Genomic DNA, 23,073 nt, shown 5'->3' on the forward strand with positions numbered 1-23,073 from the left:
GATTCGCACGGGGCCATTCCAGGCTTCTGACTCTGCCTTAGCTGGCCAGACTTCACCGGCTTGATTCTTCACCCTAACAGCCAGCAGGGAAAGCTGCTTGGAACCGGCGTCTGGAGGGAGGAAGAGAGAAGTCAGCCAGAATGAGCCCCTGCTTAATGTGCCCCCAAAGGGCAGGACCCTCAGTTCCTCTGAGCTGCTTAGATGGTTGCCCTTTAAGTGCAGGGTTCGTATGGAACCAACAGGCTTGCGTTTCATCTTTGCAGGGAGGAGAAAGAAGTTGCCCTGTCCCTCTGTCCCCAAACCAGTGATTCTTTCTAGTATGCAGTAGAGAATATTGCAGAGAATTCCCTTCCATTTGGCTATTCTGGAAATAGATGTTGCACTCTAACTCTTGGGCTTATTCTCAGTCTCCTGTGGTAACACAGCACACATAAAACTTCCTTATTTTTTCTTGTTTTATATATATTTTTCCCTAGACTATTTTCAATCTTCAAACAACAGGTAGTGCATTTCAAATGGGCTGTCTGGAAAGCTCGGCAATTTACCAAAATGCTGCAGGACAGCAGAAAGAATATTTGTTATTTTCCTAATGCTGAGTCAGCAAGAGCTTTTGGGGACGAGGACATAGTTGGTTATCTTCTGGGATATAGGGAGTGTTTGACTCACCCGCTGACTGTGTATTTAGTAAGTGTGTTCACTGTCTCTAATACCATGGGAAATCAAAGGGGTGATAGCAGAGGAGGTTCCTGGTTCCTTGTGTTGAAATAATTCTAGAATAAAGTGAAGTCATTTGTGCATGTGGCTGCAAGGTCTACCATGTAGATTTCATCAGTGGCCTCAGAATCTTCTTCTCCACCCTAACTCTTCATTAGCCTGTGTGGCTTCATCTTCTGTGTTGTTAATGATTCATCTGATAAATAAGCCTCACTGTCACTTGGCTTCAATATGTTAATGAGCTTCACTTTGACTGCCTTTCAACTACCTATTCCAGGGGTCGCATTCTTCATTATGTCATCACTTGGAAGTGCTCCATTTCTGAGATTTTAAATGTCAATGTTTTACTCAGGCCATTTTCAGAGACTACTAGAAAGCCACCAATTGCCATTGAAGGTCACAAGGTTGTTCAGAAGAAATCCTGTATTTTCCAACCTCCCTATCAGGTGTGTGTGGTGATGCCACTAAGTTCTAGCTCAATGGGATGCAAGCAGAAGTGGTATATGCAGCTTTGAGAACTGTCTCCATAGGAAGGAGAGCAATTTATTCTTTATTCCTTCCTCCTTCTCTCTAGGTGGAATAAGGATGTGATGACTGGGGCTTGAGCAGCCATTTTGGACCATGAGTTAGAAGCTATCATGTTGAGGGTGATAGAGCTGTAATACTGAAGGAACCTGGGTTCCTTTATGATCATGGCATTCCGTAACAGCCCTGTGTTGCCTGTGTTTCTGTGAGAGAGAAATACACTTCAATATTGTTTAAGGCGCTGTTCTTTTTAGTTTTCTGTCTTGTATAGCTATTCTCAATGCTAATGTTTACAGCCACAACCTCCTCTCAAACTCTTTTTCTCATTTTGTTTGCATTTCAGTCTCATTGAGACCTCAGTCCTGTTTCTTCCAGATTCTCTCTTGGTATTATTTCCTTCTTTATGCATACTTCTTTCCAGCCTCTGTAGCCCAGGCAATCTGCATCATAAGGTGATTCAGAGTTACATGGTGGCCTATGATTTCACAGAGTACACAGAAATCTCTTCTGTCTTTGTGTCTGTGCAAAAGGGGAGCTATTTGCATATCACATTTCAAACATATCAAATTTCCTTCTCATCACTACAGCTACAGCCCAGAAGACACCAATTTACTAAGACCATGGACTCTGCAGAAGGAGCAGTGACACCAGGCAGAGCACTTGGGTTTGAGAGACGGGGGCTGCCTGCAGCTTTCTAGACGGTGCCATAGAGCTCACTGAAGGGACTCATGCCCATTCAGAGAGGCCAGCGGGTGAAGACGGTTCTTTTAGTAGTTGTGTGAGCAGAAGGCTCCGATGAGTCAGCCCTGGCAGCCCAGACAGGGCAGCACTCAGAGAATGAGATGGGCCTTCCTGCTGGCCCGGGCCGTGCCGGTTAGGAGGCGCCACCGCTCCTCATGAGCAGGAGGCTGCAATCCAGCCAGAGTCTGTGATTCACTCATTGACTCTAATGTGGGTGCTATATTATAATATTTCTTCAGTCATTTTGTCCCCCTCATAAAGTTCTGAATTAAATAACCTAGCTAGATATCTTTCGTATATAAAAAGTGAATGAGAAGGGTAGGCCATGAGTCAAGGGTCTCATCCCCAAAGGAGACTAAACTAGCTAACATCCCTGAGAATATGATGTCTTCATGGGATTCCCTTTTGTTTGCGTTTGCTACCCGCAAGGTAGAATTAGGCCCATGCCCTCCATGCACCCGTGGTAGTCTGTGCTACAGTGAGCGGATTTATGCCTTTTCTCCCACTGGACTCTGAGGAGTCCCTTGAGACAGTGCTCTACTTACTCATTTCTGTATCCCTGGAACCAAGACTGAGACGTGGTGGATAGTTAATAAACCTTTGTTGATCACTGAGTGAAAGAATCCTGGCTACAGTGTGGGTCTGTAATTAGACTTTAAGCTGGAGACACAGTCCCATGATAACAGGGTACACTGGACTGATTGAAAAGGGAGGCCACGCACACACAAGGTGGGTGCCTGGTGCGACATAAGCTTCCGGGAGGAGTTTAGCAGCAGAAGTGGGAAGGAAGGTAGGAACGCTGTGAGATTTGGGTTCCACTAGAATTGTATCGTGACGAATAGGATGGCACAACAGGCCTGTGTGGGCTGCACTCATGGCTCACTCTCTTGTACTCAGGCATGTGAGAAACAGCCAGTGGTACAAAATAGCACCACTCCTTGTTCTGGAGATCTTGGTGTACAGCCCAAGAACAAGAGCCGCTTAGAGACAGGAGGATGGTTTCCGCTAGCTGCTTAGTGTAGGGTAGCCACCTGGTCCAGAGCTGTGATTCCTCAGAGATGGGGCTGGCTCACTCAGGAAGGAAGTATGGCTTGGGGGGTGACACAGTCTCTGGGGAACATCTGAAGTGGGGGACAACTGTTAATACCCAAGTGGAGGCTCACCACGCCACTCTTCCCTTGTGGGAGCCATGGATCTATTATCAGACAAGGCTTTCCAGAAAATATCTTCTTATATAAGCCACATCACCATTCTTTTATTACTCACACAAGCTTCCTCACCACAACCTTCTCCTTTCTTCCTCTGCAAGATCAATCCTTATTCTGAGCTGGGAGGACACATCGGGGATCTCTCAATAGCCGGTGCCTGGTATGAAGAATGGAGTGAAATGAGCAGAGGATAGACAGGTGGATGGACATGGGGGTCGGAGGTGGACAGAGAGAGGATTGGACAAACAGGAAGAAATGAATAGCAATAATAATAATAATAATAATGAGAGTTAAACAAGGAATTGAGGCAGAAACATTGAACATCTTTTTATCATCTGGCTTGGCTGGCAGAAGAGGCACCTAGAGTTATCAGAGTTCAACAATAGCTTAAAACACTATTGGGGGCTGGGCGCGGTGGCTCACACCTGTAATCCTAGCACTCTGGGAGGCCGAGGCGGGTGGACTGTTTGAGCTCCGGAGTTCGAGACCAGCCTGAGCAAGAGCGAGACCCTGTCTCTACTAAAAATAGAAAGAACTGATTTGGACAACTAAAAATATATAGAAAAACTTAGCCGGGCATGGTGGCACATGCCTGTAGTCCCAGCTACTCGGGAGGCTGAGGCAGGAGGATTGCTTGAGCCCAGGAGTTTGAGGTTGTGTGAGCTAGGCTGACACCACAGCACTCTAGCCTGGGCAACAGAGTGAGATTCTGTCTCAAAAACAAAACAAAACAAAACAAACAAAAAAACACTATTGGGATTTTACGCACACCCTAGTCCAAGCACTGCTCATTATCCACTCATTGTGAGCTCTTCGTGATGGCTTAACCTGCACCGGTAATGGAAGTGTGCATGTTGGAGGGCAGTGATGAGGGCAGCAATGAAAATGAAATATGTATATATCATAAGGTTTTGAGAAATGAGCTTATACACGTGATCACCTATTTTTAACAAAATATCATTTCACTGAAACACACTACCTGGCAGATGTCAGCTCATTAATGCCCCATGCCACTGCAGACTCTGGCCGTGTCTCTGTTCTCACACCACCCACGGTGCAAGGGCTCTGACTTAAACCAGCTTTGTTGGCAACTGTGCACGTACCAGCATTTCAAATTGCACTACAAAAATTCCCAATAAGAGACAAAGCAAATGTCTGGGCAGTTTTCCGGTGTGTGACAGGTCTGGTGACAAAGCTGTCAGCTCCGCGAGAGCAAGAACCTGGTCTCTTCTGGTTCCTGCAGTGTGTCCAGGCCTAGCAGAGCACCAAACACAGGGTGGAGCTCAAGTATGTGCCAACTGATTGAATGAAAAGGGCCACTGTGTGAAGACTAGGATAGGATTTGTTTCTCTCGGACTAAGAGGGGTGTCTATTTATGGGTCTCTGGGTATAAAGCCCTGACCTACCACCTGTGGGGCTTAATTGGTCTTACTTAAAGTGGATGACAGGGTTTGAATGTCTCATCTCCTCTGGGATATCATTGCTTAGCCACCAGTAGAGTGGCCACACCTTTCCCTGAGCCTCATGGCTCTTGGGTTTATCCCTGTCTTAACTAACACACTATTCTGAATGTATTTGCCTGTGTATGTGTCTCCTTCTCTTGAGGACAGGAACCAGGTTTCATTTGACTCTGTGCCCACAGTGCGTGAGAGTGGCCAGTAGGGGTGGGTACTTATGATGTGTTTGCTGAATGAATGCACAAATGGACACAAAATCTCACCACTGCCTTTCACAGATGGCTCCCCAGTTGGGGCCTGGGTAGGGAACAGTAGTAGTAACGGTGTGTTTTTGGAGCTACTCCGAACTGCTACTGGAAGATTTCTGCATGGAGTTAAGGCAGAGAGGCTGAGCCATGCAGAAGGAGTGTGTGTTGGCTGCTGGCTGTGATCATGGGCTTTGGGTCTCATGATCCAGGATCTGAACCACTGGTTCTTCTCTTACTGCCTATAAATGACCTCACCTCCCCAAGCACCATTTCCTCATCTACGAGATGCCTAGGACTGTTGTATTGAATAATACCTGGCGTGTGATCAGGTGCTCAGTAAATGATTGTTATGTTTATTATTAATTAAAATAGTTGGACATATTAGTGTCAACCTGAAATAATCAAAAGTGTCAGAATCTAGAGTTTATTCAAGTGGCAAATTTAAGGATGACAACCTGGGAAAAACAGATTCCAAAGAATGGAAGTCAGCGTTCCAAAGTATAGCAGTTTGGGATTGTTTATGTAGACAAAGTTAGGGAAGCGTAACAGAATTTCAACATCTTTCTGCATAAGGCTTAATGCATAGTTAGAATGATCTGATTAGTCAAGGTAGTCTTTTTCTTTCAGGAAAGGTATATTTAACATTCTACACTGAAGATGTAATAGTCATGGGGTCTTTTGTGCCATCTGGTCTGAGTTAGGAACAGGACAATAGAGGAGGGTCCTGAAATTTTATTTTCTTTTACATTCGGCCCAGCCAGGAATCCTGGGACTCGGTTGAGGCAGCTCACTGGAGCCAGAGGGGAGAGGTGTGTTTCTGACTCCTCCCTCTGCCTATTAGCCCTTTTCCCCTCAGTCTGAAACAGCTCAGGACCCGCTTCAGGGTCTCTTAGGAGCCCCTCAAGGGGAATCCGAGAAGGGCAGAGTTCTCTGAGAGCCTCCCAGGCAGGGCAGTTAGTGGTCTGCGGGGTACCCAAGTGACCAGAAGACGTGAGCGAGGACGAGTTGGAGACAGGGTTGAGAAAGTGGCTAACGGGGAAAAGACACTTCATTTGCGTCCCTGAGTCCTAAATATGGTAAAGGAATGATGTGTGTAGAAGCCCTTTTTGAAACCATCAATTAGGAGACAAACTGTAGATATTAGCGTTGCAATGTGCTTAGTATGTGTGTGTTTATGCTCGGCGAGTCTTTCAGGTTATGTAACTTAGGCTATATTCCTTACATTTTATTTACTTTTTATTTTTAAACTGACAAATAAAAATTATATATATTTATGTTGTACAACATGTTTTGATCTATGCATACATTGTAGAATGACTAAATCAAGCTCAATAACATATCCATTACCTCACATACTTTTGTGTGTGTGTGGTGAGAACATTTAAAATTTATTATCTTAGCTATTTTCAATTATACGATACATTGTTATTAACTATAATCACCATGTTGTACAATAGATCTCCTGAACTCATTTCTCCTAACTGAAATTATCCTTTGACTGACCCCTCCCCAGGGCCCCCTCCGCTTCCCCCTCCAGTCCCTGCAAACCGCCATTCTACTCTCTGCTTCTGTGAGTTCAACTTTTTTAGATTCTGCATATAGTGAGATCATGCAGTATTTGTCTTTCTATGTCTGGCTTATTTCACTTAACATAATGCCCACCAGGATCATCCATGTTGTCTCAGTGACAGGATTTCCTTCTTTTTTACATATTCCTTCCATTTTAATGTATGCGCCCCCCCACCAAAATTAGAAGTGAAAGTATTAGATCCAACAAGCATTTATGGGGGCCTACTAAATTTGTGCCAAGCACTGTATCAGTGGTCCCCAACCTTTTTGGCATCAGGGACTGGTTTCATGGAAGACAATTTTTCCACAGACCAGGGATGGGGAGTGGGGTATGGTTTTGGGATGATTCAGGCACATTACATTTATCATGCAGTCAAACCTCTCTGCCAGTGATAATCTGTATTTGCAGCTGCTCCTCAGATCACCAGGCATTAGATTCTCATAAGGAGCCGCAACCTAGAGCCCTCGCATGCACAGTTGACAGTAGGGTTTGTGCTCCTATGAGATTCTGATGCCGCTGCTGATCTGACAGGAGGTGGAGCTTGTGCGGTGATGCGAGTGATGGGGAGCGGCTGCAAGTACAGATGAAGCTCACTCGCTCGCCCGCCACTCACCTCCTGCTGTGCGGCCCGGTTCCTAACGGGCCACGGACCAGTACTGGTGTGCAGCCGGGGGGCTGGAGATCACAACACTATAGGGTTACAAGGAAGAAACCCCGCTGCTTCCATGGGGCCCACAATCCCATGTGCCTGTGAAGCCATAATTCTTTAGTTCATGGTTCCAACAAGTCTGGTGAGTCGTCTTCCCGTTCCTCACCCTGCACATGGCAGGGCAGAGTCAGGCTGGTGGGAGCTGGAAACAGAAACCAGTCTTCCCTGGCCGGTGCACAGCCGCCCGCTGGGCTGCACCACCTGCCCAGACGCACACAAGGTGCGCTTCTGCCTGGGGAAAGGAGATTGTGTCATTTTAAATGCAGAGGCAGGGGTAGGGGTTCTACCCTCTGACACACAGGCCCTATCCACTGCATTTCATCTCCCTTCTGGAGCAGTGATTTAAAACCTGTTTTGCGCTTTGTTGAAATGCCAGGGTAATGTGCTAACCAGTTGTGGCTACTGATGCCTCTAAGAGTGACATCTGCATGGTGTCTCTAGGCAACAAGGTGGCTTCCTGTGCCTCACTGGGCTGCTCCACCGGTCACTGCGCTGCTCTTCATGTCACCACCCTGCTCACGGCCCCCTGGTACTGATGCTGCACTAAGGTGCTACCAGAAGCCCTTGCCTTGACTGCCACAGATGCGCTCCGCTGCCTGAACTAGTAATTGGATTTAACCTGGAAACTACTAGTTTTGAGGCTGCTTTATGGGGCATCTCTGCCTTGAGTATGATGTCCCAAATTTCATTCTTTAAGAATTGACTTGGTTTTGGCTCCTCCCCTAAGTGGGTCAGCGTAAATTTAGACAAGATCTTTAGTGGCTCTGAGGAGTCGATTCAATTTGGACTTGACTTTTAGGGTCACAGTGTTCTCATGGGGAAGATGCTCCTGCCTTGTTATTTTGAGGCTTTACTTTAAACATTATGGTCTGGGAATGACCTTGTTCAAGTTTGAGGTGGAGCCAACAAGGCAAAATCCCTTCTGTAGCTAGGAGAATGGTGGCTTTCACATGCAGAAATTCCTTCTGCATTTTTGGGGACATGGAGATTGCCAGCACAGATGGCAGGTCCTGCAACCCTGCAGCCCATCACTTCTGCAGGAGAAATTCTGCCTTAGCACAGTTGTAGCTGATCCAAAATTCCTATGTAGGAGCAGCTTAGGGGCTTCATTCTAATTGAATGGTGACTAGGAAACATCTGGAAATGGTCATGCCACTTTTATAAAGCAATGAAAGTCAATTGTTTGTATCCAAGTGCAGGAGTGAGAGGATGATGGAGATGAGAGAGGTGGGATAAATCTGGCTCCCCCTCCCCAGCCCACTCCAGCCAGCCCTGGTGCTGCTGCCTTCGCCAGTGTCAAGTTTTAGTCATCACCCAGGGTGGGGCTGGGGGCACCTGGGGCAGTGCACTGATGATCCCTCCCTAGTGATGAACACATTTTTTAAGTAAACAAAATAAACCTATGGTCCTATTTGAGGGTGCTGGGTGGCCTGCCTAGTCCTATGGTTTTATTCTTTTTTTCACACATTGGGTCAAAGTATTACAATTCAAGGTGTAGAAGTACCTTAGGCAAATTCCTATCTTCTCCATAATCCATTCAGCAAATATAAATAATGTGTCCCCAGTTCATGAGTTCATCCTTCTGTGTCATGAGTTCTGTGAGGATTCTAAAGGCCACGATCCCTTTAGAAATGATACTGCATTAATGAAAGATACACTTGTCAGTAGCTATTGCTTTTCTAGAACACTTTGAGAAAAGGATTCTGGTCAAATAGGTCATTTGAGGCTATTTTACAACTTTGAAAGAGATGAAATGAAGTCAGTGGAATTCAAGGCATGATTTAGCCCAGTGAGCTCCAGGGCAGAAGTAGGTAACCTGAGATGGGCCAGGGTCTACCATGGCGGCCTAAATGTGGGGCCGAGTCAGCAATGTGGGGCCTGGCTCGATACGTTCACCCAGCGGGCTGGTTAATGGAGTGGGTTTGGGACAGCTGCAAGTGCCTGGTCGGGACACCCTTGGCGTGAAGCCCACTTTGCTAGTTATTACTGTGTAATCTTGAGACAGCCAACACCCTTTCTGATCCTCGGTTGCTGTAGCTGTGAAATTAGGACAGTTGCCTTGACTGGCAGGATGATCGGGAGAATTCAATGAGCCAACGATAACTTGGGCTTGTCGAGCGGTTCTCCTGTGACCGGCCCTGCGCTGACTCATGGCCTTATTTGGCCCTCACAGCCGCCCTGGGAAGTAGGTGCTGTCATTCCCCACTTGGCATAATGAGAAAACTGAACCCCAGAGAGGGCAAGGAACATTCTCAAGATCACACAGTGTGGTGGGCAGGATTTGTACCCGTGTCTGTCTGACCAGACCTCCAGCTGTTATTTCTGCTTACCACCGTGGCTCCCAAACACTGCTCCAAGCAGAAGCACCTGGGAACTTTAAAAAGTTCTGGTGCCCAGGTCTCACCCCAGACCGATGACATCAGGGAGCCAGGCATCAGGGATTTTTCAGCTCCCCAGGTGATTGCAGTGGGCAGTACAGTCTGGGAACTGCTAGCTTAAAAAATTCTGCTCTGTTGGTGGGTCTCAATCAATCCTGGTGCTCATTAGAGTCACCAGGGGAAGCATTTAAAATAGACCAGTGGCCAAACCCAAGAGATTCTCATTTATTCGGTCTGGGGCAGGGCCTTAAGTCACTCTGGCTGAGTCTAAGATGCAGTCAGGCAAGACGGCTATGCCATGTTGTGGGGAAAGCGCCTGGCACTACCAAGCACTCAGACAGTGGGTGCCGATATTGAAATTGTGTACAAAATGAAGCCTTGGTGAGGTTGTTCTTAAGGTCCCTTCCAACTTGCATTTGTAATTCCCTAGGAAAATTACTGTTCACCTTTGTCTCAGTTCACTGGCTCAAGGGAGGACCTCAGTCTGTACTTTTGCAAGTGAGCTGAGGAGGAGGGACCCAGGGTAGGAACACAGCCTTGGGATATTTAGCCCTGTCACTTGTGCTTCATACATGTAGTCACTTAGTTCGCTACTTCTACTTTCAGCTACCCTCTTCGCTAAAGGAAATGGAAGTTTTATCATGGAGTCAAAGAATTGAATAAAGAAAAAAAAGAACTGTTTGCACAGATTTAAATTCTATTATCTCTTTGTTAACATGAAGTGGCATTTTTATATGCTGTGAAAATTCTATCTTCTGTTTTGATTCCTTTCCTTGATATTATTTACATATGCATTTCCATTTTGTAGACAGTTATTCCAGTCAGAATTGGCAAAGTGAAGCTGCATTAATGAACAATTCCCAAATCTCAGTGGCTTAACACAAGGGCTCCTTTTCCACTCACGCCACGTATCCAAAGCGGGTCTGTGTATCTCAGTCACTTGGGGCCCGCTGATGTGGGGCTCACTTGGCCCCACAGTTGCCGAGGCAGAAAAGGAGCATGGGAAGTGGGCATTGGCTCTTAAAACTTCCTGCGGGAAGTGCCATACCTGGCTGTTGTTCACATGTTATTGGTCAAAGAGCTGCACTCGACTTCAAAGGGAGGTGGTGAAGTGTGATTTTACTATGTGCTCAGAGGGAGTAAATAGAATATTCACGAACAGCTCTAATGACCAACACAACAAAATTCATATATATCTGTTTTATTAGCACTACCCTGGGAACTTTGGCACCTGTATAGAGTCTAATTCACAAGCAAACAGGCACAAACCCGCAGTAAGACAGTGTGGATGTGGCTGCCGGTGTCACTAGGATACACCGGAGGAAGTTAGCATGAATTGATGGGGTAGGGAGAGAGTTCTTTATAGGAACAAGATGAAAAGTGACTGTTCCTACAAAATGCCCTAGAAGCTGGTGTGCCCAGGAAGGAATAAGCTAGTGTCCCACACGATGTCCACTGTACATCATCACTTACACATATGGTAGCACTTATATTGTGTTATAATTTGCCATTTATATAATCATTTTAACAAACTTAGATAATAGTAGACACTATTCTTTGTGCTTAGCCAGTATTATTTTGTTTAATCCTCATAACCTATTACATGATTCCTATTATGATTTCTATGTTGCATAAGGGAAACTCAGGCCCCGAGGGCGAAGGTGCTCAGCAGGAAAGAACGCAGCAGTGTCGGACCCAGGGGAATTGGGCTCCCCTGACTTGGCCAGGAGCCCCTGGGGAGCAGGTGAGGTTAGCTTTGCATTCCCACGGGTCTAGCTCAGTGTCCAGGCACTAGGATGTTTATTAGGGTGAAGGAGCACAACAGTCAAACCTGTTGACAGACCATAACTTGATTAGCCTGTTTCCAAATTTCACTGTATGATCTGTGCGGCTACAAATTACTTGGATTTCACTGGGGTTATTTTGGGTGAATTCCTCTAAATGAAATGATTCACAAAACATAAACAGTTTTATAGATAATTGCTTATTGCTTAGTCACTCTCCAGAAATTTGGAATTTATAATTTATAATTCCAACACCTACTTTTAGGTGCACTTATTTCATCATTGTATGCTTAGAGCTTTGCTTTTCTTTTAATCAATTTAAAATGGTATTTGTAGAGAACCAGTGTGGGCCAGGGTTGGCCTGCAGACCTGGGGCCACTGATGAGTGATGAAGTCATTCTAGGATTACCAAGGGAATTATGAGCTTTTATTTGGATTCTTGGAGCCCTGCTGAAGTTTATTAGCTCACTGGGAAGTTATAGAAGCTTCTATCTTTGAAATGGGGTGGGTTCTTTCAAGCTAATAGACAGAACTGGGCCTAGGAAAAACAGGCAGTGGGCACTGTTTGTGTTCCTGTTTCATTCTCTAAGATTAGGTTGAGCAGCATCGAGAACTGGGCTTCCCAAGCCCTACCCCACCAGCCCCACACCCAGAGACCTCAGTTGTCCCCTGATAAAAAAAAATTCAAAGAGCAAGAACTCACTTTTACTGAATTATCAATGACTGATAATAGCTTAGAAGTGCCAACTTCTTTTGGGAAAGGATTGAACCTTAAAAAAACAAAGCAAAAACCTGAGAGCCTTGCTGTGTAATCTTGTGCCCTGAAGGGAATGGGGTTTAGAAGGGAGCCGTTCTTCCTGGCCCAAAGCCATTGGCAGGAGGGCTGGCTGGCCTGAGAGGTGGCAGAAGAATAAATGAGGGCTTCCTTCAGTTTCTTGCTGAACAACTGGGGTGGATTCTAGAGCTTGGCAGCGGGGCCTGAGAGTCCTAAAACATAGTTCTTACGAGCAGCACATGGCCGGCCTGGTGGTGGTGAGGCTGGTGACAACAACAGAAAACCTGTTCAAGATGCCACCAGTGCTTCCCTAGGTCTGCACGGCAGTCTTTGATCTGGAAATCTTCCTGTCTTGCCCCCTTCTAGTCCTTAACACAGGAGTCTTCTAAAAATGCAAATCACATTATGTAAGTCCCTTGTCATCTGCCCCCGCCCTCCACTTAGAATAAAGTCCAAACCCTTAACTCTGAACCACTAGGCCTCTTTTAAGCCCCCTGGCCTCCCCTCCTGCCCCTCTCTGGAGCCCTTGCCCAGCTTGCTCTGGTCACAGTGGCCTTCGTCCACTTCCTGGAACACACCGCGTTCCTGCCACCTCCCACCCCCAGCTTTGCACCAGCTCTCCCTCTGCCTTGGGGACAGCGTGTCTTGTTCGGGCCTCAGCGGGAACAGTGTCTCCCCAGGGAAGCCGCCTGCTCACTCCCTGTCCCTTAGCCTGATTGCTGTGAGTTTCCCAGCACTGAGCCCCACAAATCAGGGAGTTTGTCTTTTCTGTTCATTGCCGGTGTTTGTAATTCTTAGCACGGTATCTTGCACACAGTAGGTACTCAACAAACCTTAATCCTTACAATAACCCTGGGAAGTATTATTGTTGCTATTTTTCAAATGAGTCTTAAAGAGATGGCCTGACTTTAAGTGTCTGAACCAGGATTCGAATCTGTATTTTTCACTCAGTGCCACACACTGATTCTTGTGACCCAGAGTGTGTCGAAGACTCAGTGTCATCAAATTCATTTATATGGCCCTTCTTTAGGGTTCAGAGCCTGATTTCTTGCCATACGGGATTCTGATGCACACTGCACTCAAAGAATGATGCTGACAGGACGAAACGCAATCGAAGAAAAGCATGACAAGTATAAAGTATCTACTGGTGGTTTGTGAATTGCCTCTCAGGGGAGATGCTCAAGTCTGGTTAAAGTAAGGTAGCCAAAGGTTTTCTTTTAAGAATGGATACATACTGTCAACTGACGAATGCGTAAAAAGAACGTGCTACTGTCTGCACAGTGGCATGTTACTCAGCCATAGAAAGAAAGGAAGTACTACTTTGCTACAACATGGGCGAACCTCACAAACCTCATGCGAAGTAAAGGAAGCCAGACACAAAAGGCCACATAGTCTATGGCTCCGCTTGTGAAATATCCGGAATAGGCAAATCCATGCAGGCGGAAAGGTGAGCGGGTGCGGGGCAGGGGGGCGACGACTTAATGCACATGGAGCTTCCTCTCAGGGATGCCCGTGTTCTGGAGGTGGACAGTGGCAGCGGCTGCACAACGTTGTGAAGGTACAAAATGCCACTGAATGATACATGTTAACATGGCTACAATTTAAATTTTGTGTTATATGTATTTTACCACAATTTTAGAAAGCAATGAATTAGAAAACAGAAAACGGTAGTTGTACTTCAGTTGCATTTTGAATGAATAAATATGCATAATTCTGTCAAGCTTAATAAAATCCAGATATCTAATATACCACATAAGGGCTATAGTTAATAATATTGTATTATATTTGGGATTTTTGCCGAAAGAGTAGATTTTAGGTGCTTTTACCACAAAATATGAGGAGGTTACTATGTGAGATGATGGATATGTTCGTTGGCTTGACTACAGTAATCATTTCACTACATATATGCATATCAAAACATCATGTACACCTTAAACATATATAATAAAAATAAATTTAAAAAAGTTAAGAATTTGTAAACCTCACATTCATTCTACAGAAAAAAATGGTAAAACAAATGTGTCAAATAAGAATTAGAATTATGATGTGTACAGATATGAAAAAGTAGATGCACAATATTGAAAACCTTAATATGTCACCTCCCGGTAAGGAGAAGAAAGGAGGGCCGAGACGTGGCCACGGGGTTTGGCTGCGTTGGGCGTGAGGTCTGCTGGCTGCTGGTGTTGGCCACCACCCAGGGGCAGGGTGTGCCCAGCGGGAGGCTGGTGGCCGTGTCGGAGGAATCTACTGCTTCTTTCTTTAGGACGTGAGAGCAACTGGCGCATTCATGGTGGCTTGTGGAGCTGCTCCCTCCGGGCAGCTGCTCCCCTCCTGCGGCTGAGCGGGACCGGGCGCTCCTGGCGTTCCGGGGACAGCAGCGTCTAGGATGACGTCACCCTGCTGTCCCGCCTCGCCGCTGAAAGCGGGAGCGTTTCCACGGCGCAGACTCCAGAGTACATTTCCCCGCGATTAGGAAATGGGGTGACGGGGGAAGGTCCAAACCGGCTTTCAAGGCCCCGGCCACTGCCTGGTGGGGCACAGCCCACTGAAGGCTCTGCTCGGTTCCTGCGTCGCTGCCAGTGTGACCTGGGCCCGGACGCCTCCCCGCACCCGCTCCCCGACCTCGCACCCGCTTTGCTCCTTCCCGGGGGGCGCGGCTCAGCCCGCGGGGCCACTCAGGCCACACTGTGCCTAGCATTCCCACCACACCAGTTTGCCTTCCATTGTTTTCGTGCGTGGGTATCCTCTCTCTCCCAACCAGATGGCAAGTTCCGTGGTGGCCAGAGCTGCCCCTTGCGCTGGGCTGTCCCATGGTGGCATACGGCTTCCCCCGCCTTCCCGACACCCTCTCCCCGCCGCTCCCACCACACCCCGTTTTCCTTTGCGGGGCCTACCTGTCACCGTGATTGGCTCAGGGCCAGGCATGTGACTTAGTCTTGACCAATGAGAATCATCAGCCTGGGCTTTTGCTGGAGCTCGCGGTAAGAGGCCGTTTTTCTCTAGGAGTTGCCAGCCTCGTGGGAGCTGCTGGGGACCATCGCTGCCAACTCTGGGGATGCTTGTCTGAAGAATGGCACGCAGAGGAGAGAAGAATCTTGATGGCATGGGTCGAGGGTCCCGGTTTTGTGAGCCACAGCTTCCCTTGTTCTGCTGGTTGCTTCCGAATGAAAGAATGCCACTGTTCCTCCCAGCGTGCGCCATGGGCACGGAGTAGGCACGATAGTTATTGACTTGCCGATAGTTTGCCGCTACGTCTGGAGTGGTTAAGTGAAAATATTTATATTTGGCATAAAAAAGTTTTTACTGTGGCAAAATATGCATAGCACTTAACAATTTCAACCATTTTTAAGTATACAACTCAGCGGCATCAAACAGTCACATGTGGAGCCATCTCCACTGCCCACTTCCAGGGCTGTTTCATCATCCCAAACCGAAACTCTGCACCATCACACGCCAGTTCCCATTCCCTCTTCCCCGCGACCCTTGGTGACCACCGTTTCACTTTCTGTCTTTATGAATTTGACTACTCTAGGGATCTCATATAAATGGAATCATACAATAACTGTCATTTTGTGACTGCCTTATTTACTTAACATAATGTCCTCAAGGTTCATCCATGTTGTAGCATGTGTCAGAATTTCCCTCTTTGTTGGTCGTTGACCCAGCTCTGCGGATCTGCCGCGGGTGAAGAGGTGGCCGGGGAGTAGGGACGTCCTGCTGGGCTCCTGGCCACTTCTGTCCGCTCCGCTGCAGGAGGCGCCTTTCCCACAGGACATCAGTGCAAGGCTGAGTGAGAATGACAGTTTCTTCCTCCTAAAGCCATGGCATATCAGTTATACAGAAACAGCACTTTGGGAAACAGTCTTCAGGAGAGCTGAGATGAGCTCATGCAGTCTCAACAAATCACCCCCACCTTGCCCTGCAATTTCTGCTTCAGTCTGATAAGGCTATAAATTCAGCACTGGCTCAGAGGGTCCTGAACAGAGTCAATTTCAGGGGCTCTCTAAATACGTACAGATTCTGCCATAATGCATGTACTTTTGTATTGAATGATGTTGAATTCAGAGAGGTGACAGAACTTGTCAAAGTGGACAAAGTGAAAATTGTAGCCTGTGATGGCAAAAATACTGGCTCCAATACTACAGAATGAATAGAAAACATGGCTTTTTTATGCCATCTTCTGTTATTATTCATCACTTTTTGAAGAGAAGTATAGAAGAGACTTTCTTTAAAATTTATTCTAGCATTGCAGAAAGGACTACACTGTGTTATATGAAAATTCCAGTAGAAATAAGCTTATCTCTGTAGCCTCTTACCTTTATTATACAGCATGAAAAAACATAACTTTATTAAATGACAAATCAAAAGTTGTTGCCTTCCTAAGAACATTCTTTAGTAAACTCATTTTAAAACTAAAAAAAAAAAACAAAAAAAAACAAACCACATTTCCCTCTTTTTTAAGGCTGAATATTCATCCCTGGTTTGTATAGATCACATTGTATTGATCCATTCATCTGCTGATGGACATTTGGGTTGTTCCTACCTTTTGACTACTGCGAATCATGCTGCTGTGAACACGGGTGTACAGGTACGGTTGAGTCCCTGCTTTCAGTTCTAATACATCTACAAGTGGAACCCTGGGGTCATGTGGTAATTCTATGTTTACCTTTTGAGGCAGCCAACTGTCTTCCACAGTGGCTGCGTTTTACCTTCCCGCCAGCAGTGTGCGAGCGTTCCGGTTTCTCCACATCCTCACTAACACTTGCTGGTTTTTATTTTTTGAAAATATTTAAGTTTAAAGAGGGAACTGTGGTAATGCTAGAGTAAGAAGAAAATGGTTGGGTTAATGAAACATTAAAGCCAGAGCTTCGGCCTGAAGTAGCACATCTTCCCTGTGGACTCCCGCTCCACCAGATGCCACCAGGCTGGGCCACGCCTCAGTGTCAGAGGTGGAAACGCCTCTTCCACAGACACTGGCCACTCCCTCTTTCCTCGTGAGCAGAGCAGGTAGAGGACAGGCACACTCTGACGTGTCCTCATACTCTGCACCTACCCCAGTTTTGGCTTTTGAATAAGGCGTCTCTCTATCCCAGGACCCTCTTACAGAGTACAGGAAACCACAGCATGATCATGTTCCCAGGGGTCCCCAGGAGTGCGTGCCCCGTGTGCTGTGTTAGCAGCTGCTGCCTTTTTACACGCTCTCCTCCTCCTTCCCTCCCTCCCTAGCCAGGGAACTCTTTCCATCTGCGCCCACAGGGAAAGGCGGAGGGCATGTGCCGAGAGAGATTCAAGAACATGCTGCCATCTCAGAAAGGCTTTATTTCTACTTTCTCGTGGTCTCATACAGACTCAGAGGCACCAGCATTTGTTTCAATTTGGTATCCTCGTGACTTTTTGTAGTGTTCTTCCTTAAACAACAAAATTTTGAGTAAACTCTGTACATTGCCAGTTAATCTTTTAACAATAATTTAAAAATATTGTTGCTGTTGTATTATCAATGCAAGAAGACCAACAATAAAAGTACAGTACAAGGAAATTCACAATGTATTACAGTGGAACAGACTGAGTCACATTTAGGTGATGGTGAGGACACGGTAGCAGTATGTACATGCACCCGAAGACGTGCAAGTCAAGTAGAATAGTATGTGGATTATGCAGCGACTTTTCCAAGTCCACCTGAGGACTCTGTACCTTTTCAAAAATGTTGTCCTGTATCCTATCCAGTGTACAGAATATCTGTCTTGTCTACTGGCTTCATGGCTTTTTCACTACAAAAAGTTCACCGAATCAGACAGTCTGAAGCATTTAAAAAATTTTTTAAAAAACAGTAACACTGACAAAATGAAATGAACTTAAAACACTCTAATGCAACATGGAAATAAACCAACCCAAAACGTAACAGTGCAAATTTAACAGAGAGGCAGTCAGGTATCGAGAGTGAGGGTGTTCGGAATCTCTTAAAATGTACATTTTTAAAACTTTTATTTTTAAATCTATTTATACCTTATTTACCTTTTTGTTTAATATACTGTGTGTAAAAAAGATGGAGACAAAAATAGTTTTCTGAGCTATGAAAAAAATTAAGTTATTACAGGCACATTTACTGTTTCATTCTAGAAACATCTCAGTTTCACAGGTTGAACATTCAGCAGCTGTGTGTTTTTTAAAAACATTCTTTGACCTTGAGAAAACTGGATCTCTCCTTTGGGGCAGAGTTTGGTTCGTGACGATGGTGTGGTTATGCGGTTACAGTGAGCTACTCTGTGACACTCCGTGCAAGCTCGAGTCGCGGCATGGCTTCTCCTCTGGTGGCTCCTCGTCACCATGCTCCTCCAAGGACGCCGGGTCTCCGGGTGAATGAAGCTGTGAGGCATTGGGGGAATGTAGGGCCCAACGTGAAGGAGGGCGACGGTTTGCTGGTCTCTCGGGCCTGGAGAAGCAGGGCTCTAGGGATGGAGCTAGTGCAGAACAAGGTAGTTCCTTCGGGGCCGAGAAAGGGAAGACAGGGTTACTCAGACCTGCAGTTTCACCAGAGGACAGTTCCCCCAACACACTTCTCAACAGACTCAAATGAAATGGATAGACCATGGGCAATGTCTGAGTATTAATTAATATTTTGCTCATGGAGAATAACTTAAAATGATCAGTAAAGTGTTCAACACAAAAGATCAGTGACATGGATGGGAAGGTATCAAATTATGATCAAAATATGGCAATACTGTGAGATGGGGCTGTTTCCAGAGCTCCTTCAGAATTGGGCTGGGACATACAGAAGACAGGGGACAGTGACTGTGGTCTCCACAGGGCCCTTCACTATATTTCAACCCAGGTGACCCACCATTTGGCTGTCTTGAGTGATCTATTTAGCTACAGTGAACCCAGTTAACTGGTCCCTGTGGTTTCATCCAGTTGTATTAGCAATGAGATTCGTCTTAAAACAAACTCTGCTACTGTTTATTCCAAACTGACTGGCAGGAGGCTAAACAAACTCCCACAACATGGAAAAAAAAGTGCTGCAGGCAGAAATTTTATTTAGGTCTAGTTTTTTTTAATGACTTTATTGTAGCAGCATTTTTAAAAAGTAGAATTAGAGGCCAAGCACGGTGGCTCATTTCTGTAATCCTAGCACTCTGGGAGGCCAAGGCAGGAGGATTGCTTGAGCTCAGGAGTTAGAGACCAGCCTGAGCAAGAGACCCTACCTCTACTAAAAATAGGAAAAAAATTTAGCTGGGCAACTAAAAATAGAAAAGATTAGCTGGGCGTGGTGCTGCACACCTATAGTCCCAGCTACTTGGGAGGCTGAGGCAGAAGGATCACCTGAGCCCAGGAGTTTGAGGTTGCTGTGAGCTAGGCTGATGCCACGGCACTCTAGCCCGGGCAACAGGAGTGAGACTCTGTCTCAAGAAAAAAAAAAAAAAAAAAGTAGAATTCGAGTGCACTCGTGGTTTTGTGTTACAGGTTTCCTAACGTTCTGAGAACAGGTGATGAAGGACACACTCAACCACGTGCAAGTCACCTACAATCCTTTCTCTCAAGGTCCTTTTTTTATCTGTGAAGAATGTTGAACTCCTTGTCCTTAGTCTGCATGTGAGGAAACCAGGACGCCCAGACTTGGAATTTGCTGGCACACAGAAATGTAAAAAGCTGTGGCATGAGAAACTGAGTTACACAGCGTGACCTGATGACACTCAGACACCGGAAGCCAAGAAGGTGAACCACTGTGATGGAAAGCACAGAACAACACAGAACAAGGACCCTCAAAGAAAGTCAGAAAGTGAGTTGGAGGATTTAAAGAGATGTGACAAGCAACTGAAAAGACCAGAATGAAGAGAGATTAGCCAGTGGTACGGGGGAGTGGGGGGGGGGAGGGCTGCAGGGGGAGGGAAGGGACAGATGACTATGTGAATGGGCAATGTCACTCGGGAGATGATGGAACACGATGGAGGCAGAACAGTCTGCAGGCAGTGTGGGACCCACAGGCTTCCAGACTAGACGAGCAATGGGGACGAGTGGTTTCCTTGACTCCCTGTGGGGTCAGCAGAAAAGAAGCATTGATCCTGCAGACTACGTCTTAACGTTCCCTGCCTCTGTCGTGGCTGGCACTTTGTATGCCCATGGGAGAAGCCTCCATTAGCAAAGCATGCTAGTGGGTACCCTGACAACCAGAAATACCCTCCAGTGAAAACACCATCAGCACCACTGAGGTATGAACCAGCCCAGGTGCCACTATGTCCTCACCTCACCTCAGCCCACAGTACTTGGAGGGCACACAGGGTTTGGGAAATCTGCGACAGTTTGTGTCTCTGCTCCCCTTACTGTAAGGGCAGCGTGTGCTGTGTAGCGCATCTGATGTGTGTACGTGTTGGTGTGTGTTGCATGTCAGAGAGGCTGCTGCTGTAGGTTTATTGGACAACACTATAGCCCCTGTTTCCACCTGGCTGTTGCTGAACAAGGACAGCTTTTTATGAGACCAGTTTGCAACCTCTTCACCAGCACCTCCTTGTGAAGGAAGAAATGTCATGTGACCCTGAGTTCAATGGAATGAGCCTTTTCCTCAGTAACACACCAGCACATCACAAGCAAACCATGCGGTGTTTTCCCAAGAAGCCACCGCAGTGGGCTACGTGGGCACCTCATCCTGGATGCTGCCCCTGTAGCACCTGTCTTGGAAATGGCCCGCCCCACATGTTGTCATTTTTTCATGGGGACACATCTGTTGTCTTCTGCAGCCGACTCATACTTCCAGTTAAGGCCAGTGGATGAGGTGGGTGGGTGACTATATCCTTGATCAAAAACAAAGTATGTATTTTCTCATGTGGTTTGATTCAGGCTGTGAAAGCAGTTCTGAAAGCAGTTCTCCAAATATTTGGAGTGGGGATGGCATTGCTGTTTACTGATTCAACAAATATTTATCAAGCACTTACTCTGTCACCTACAGTGCTCACTTGGAAGGACAGATATATTTGGGTTTATTCTTGGGGTATGGTTGTTGAGAAAATGAGAAAAACCTAATCACATTATGATCACGCCTCATTTCAGCATGTGGCACTGCACATATGTGACTGAAATGCTGGTGAGCAGGTGTACTGGGCTCAAAGTCCCCCTCAGGTGAGACCCCTCTGCCTGAGATGTCCCTTCTTGGCCAATATCTCACTTCTCTGAAAGCACATTGGTTGCAAACTGCACAAGAGAGGAAATCTCAGCAGAATCTCTATAGCCTAAAAACCTTTCTCTGCACTGAGTGGTCACCCCTTGAGTAGGACAGATGGGAGCGTCCAGCCTTGCGGGTCTGTTCCTGGGGATGAGCCAGCCCCCAGAGCCTGGGGTGAGCAAGGGAGCGCCTCCTCCGGCCCAGCTTCCTCAGATGATGAGTGTCAGGTGCCATCCGTGAGTCACACAACCTCTCCAGACAGTTGGGAAACAAGGAACAAGGCACTTACAGCATGAGGCAGGCAGGGCTAGAGTCCCCAGGGGGCAGTTAGTAAGACAGTTTGGTTCTGGACAGAACAGACAGAGAAAGAAAAGAAAAGCAAGTAGGTTGGAAAGTATTTTTCAAACAGGAGAACAGTAAAGATTTAAAAGTCAACAAGCCCACTGGCAGAGGTCTATCCCTCCCGGTTGGGGACGGCCACCAGGAGAGACTGGAGGGCTCTCAGGTCCAGCACATTCACCCTGTGGTGCGTGTGGGGAAGTGGCTGGCACTCGGCACAGGTCTGTCCTCTGTCATCTGCCACAGAGCAAAGAAGGAACCACCATAGAGGAGCCACTTCTGGTTTCTGTGCTTCCCGGAGTTGCCCTTTAGCATTTAACATTTCAAACGGCATTTTGGCAAAAAAAAAAGAGATGGAAATCACATGACTATTGCATCTGAAACAGAGGCCATTATATGGCCAGTTTTGTTTTGGTCACAATAATCAAACGGTTGCTGCTTATACTAAAAATTTCCCCTCACATTTTCCACTTAGAGGCAGGAGGAAAGAATAGCATTCCATTTTCAGATAATTCTCTTTCTCTGTGCACCAGAACGCCTTCTCACAGCTTTGCTCTGCACTGCTGAACTGGTGCCATGGAACTGAGAGAAAAAGAGGCCCTAGTTGCTTGTGGGGTGAGAGTGACGTGAGAAAGGGAGATTTCCTGTTGCCTAAGTCACCCCTGTGTCTAGAACATTCGGGGAAAGATTCCACAAGAGGATGCTCAGAATAGGCTGGGAAACCAGAAGCAGCCCTGGTGATTCTGGAATGAAAACCTACAACGACTACATAATTTATAGAGAGATGGGAAGGAGTCATCAATGGGGCTAATTAAGTACATCAATTCAAACAGATAATTCCACTGGAACGTAGAACAAGCAGAACACCAACAGAAAGGGAAAAAAGAGCCCGTGGCACACGGACGCTGCCACTGAGTGCTCCACGCAGGTTCTGAGTCCCTGAGACTGTCTGTGCTTCCTTCAGATCACCTCTTTTGGTAGCAAACACCAAGTGAGGAGAAAATCTAAATACTTACTTTACAGAGGACAAAGGGGGCGAGGGAGGCAGAGCTTTGTAGGATGAAACCATTTTCATGCCACAGTGCTGGAATTCTGTCATTAAACCATTTTGTTTATATTCTCACAGACTGCTTGCAGCATTCACTGTTAGTAACTCAAAGCAATTTTTTGTTCCCCCAAATTAATTTCTATTTAGTCTCTAATGTAAATGGACACTATAGACATGGCCAGTTAATGCTCTGGGACTAAGCCCTAATTTCAGCTGCCTCAGAAGGCAGAGCATTCACATACGACAGATCTTCCCACGGCAGGAGTACTAACCTGAGGGCCCAGGGGGCTGGGGGTAACAGAAGCTCAAAGAAGATACAATTTGTCACCTGAGAACACTGAGCCAGCAGTGGGGGTCCTTCTCAGAGCATGCCAACAATGTTAGCACAAAGACTCAGATCTTTGGAACGTGCAGGCCAAATACTAT

General features: G+C 46.4%; 1 protein-coding gene and 1 pseudogene across 2 annotated transcripts in view; one reads left to right on the forward strand and one right to left on the reverse strand.

Annotated features, from left to right (window-relative positions):
• Positions 1-15,930: 15,930 nt before the first annotated feature.
• On the forward strand, positions 15,931-16,259 carry LOC123621510 (annotated as a pseudogene).
• A 1,149-nt stretch (positions 16,260-17,408) lies between these two features.
• MTCL1 (microtubule crosslinking factor 1) overlaps positions 17,409-23,073 on the reverse strand; it is a 117,056-nt gene continuing 111,391 nt past the window's right edge. For both annotated transcript variants that reach the window (XM_045527262.1, XM_045527264.1), the window contains one exon: positions 17,409-18,589. In XM_045527262.1, the coding sequence (XP_045383218.1) occupies positions 18,356-18,589 (234 nt within the window). In that variant the 3' untranslated portion in view covers positions 17,409-18,355. The remainder of the gene's footprint in view (positions 18,590-23,073) is intronic.

This window comes from Lemur catta, chromosome 16 (assembly GCF_020740605.2).
Source record: "Lemur catta isolate mLemCat1 chromosome 16, mLemCat1.pri, whole genome shotgun sequence".
NCBI classification, from domain to species: domain Eukaryota; kingdom Metazoa; phylum Chordata; class Mammalia; order Primates; family Lemuridae; genus Lemur; species Lemur catta.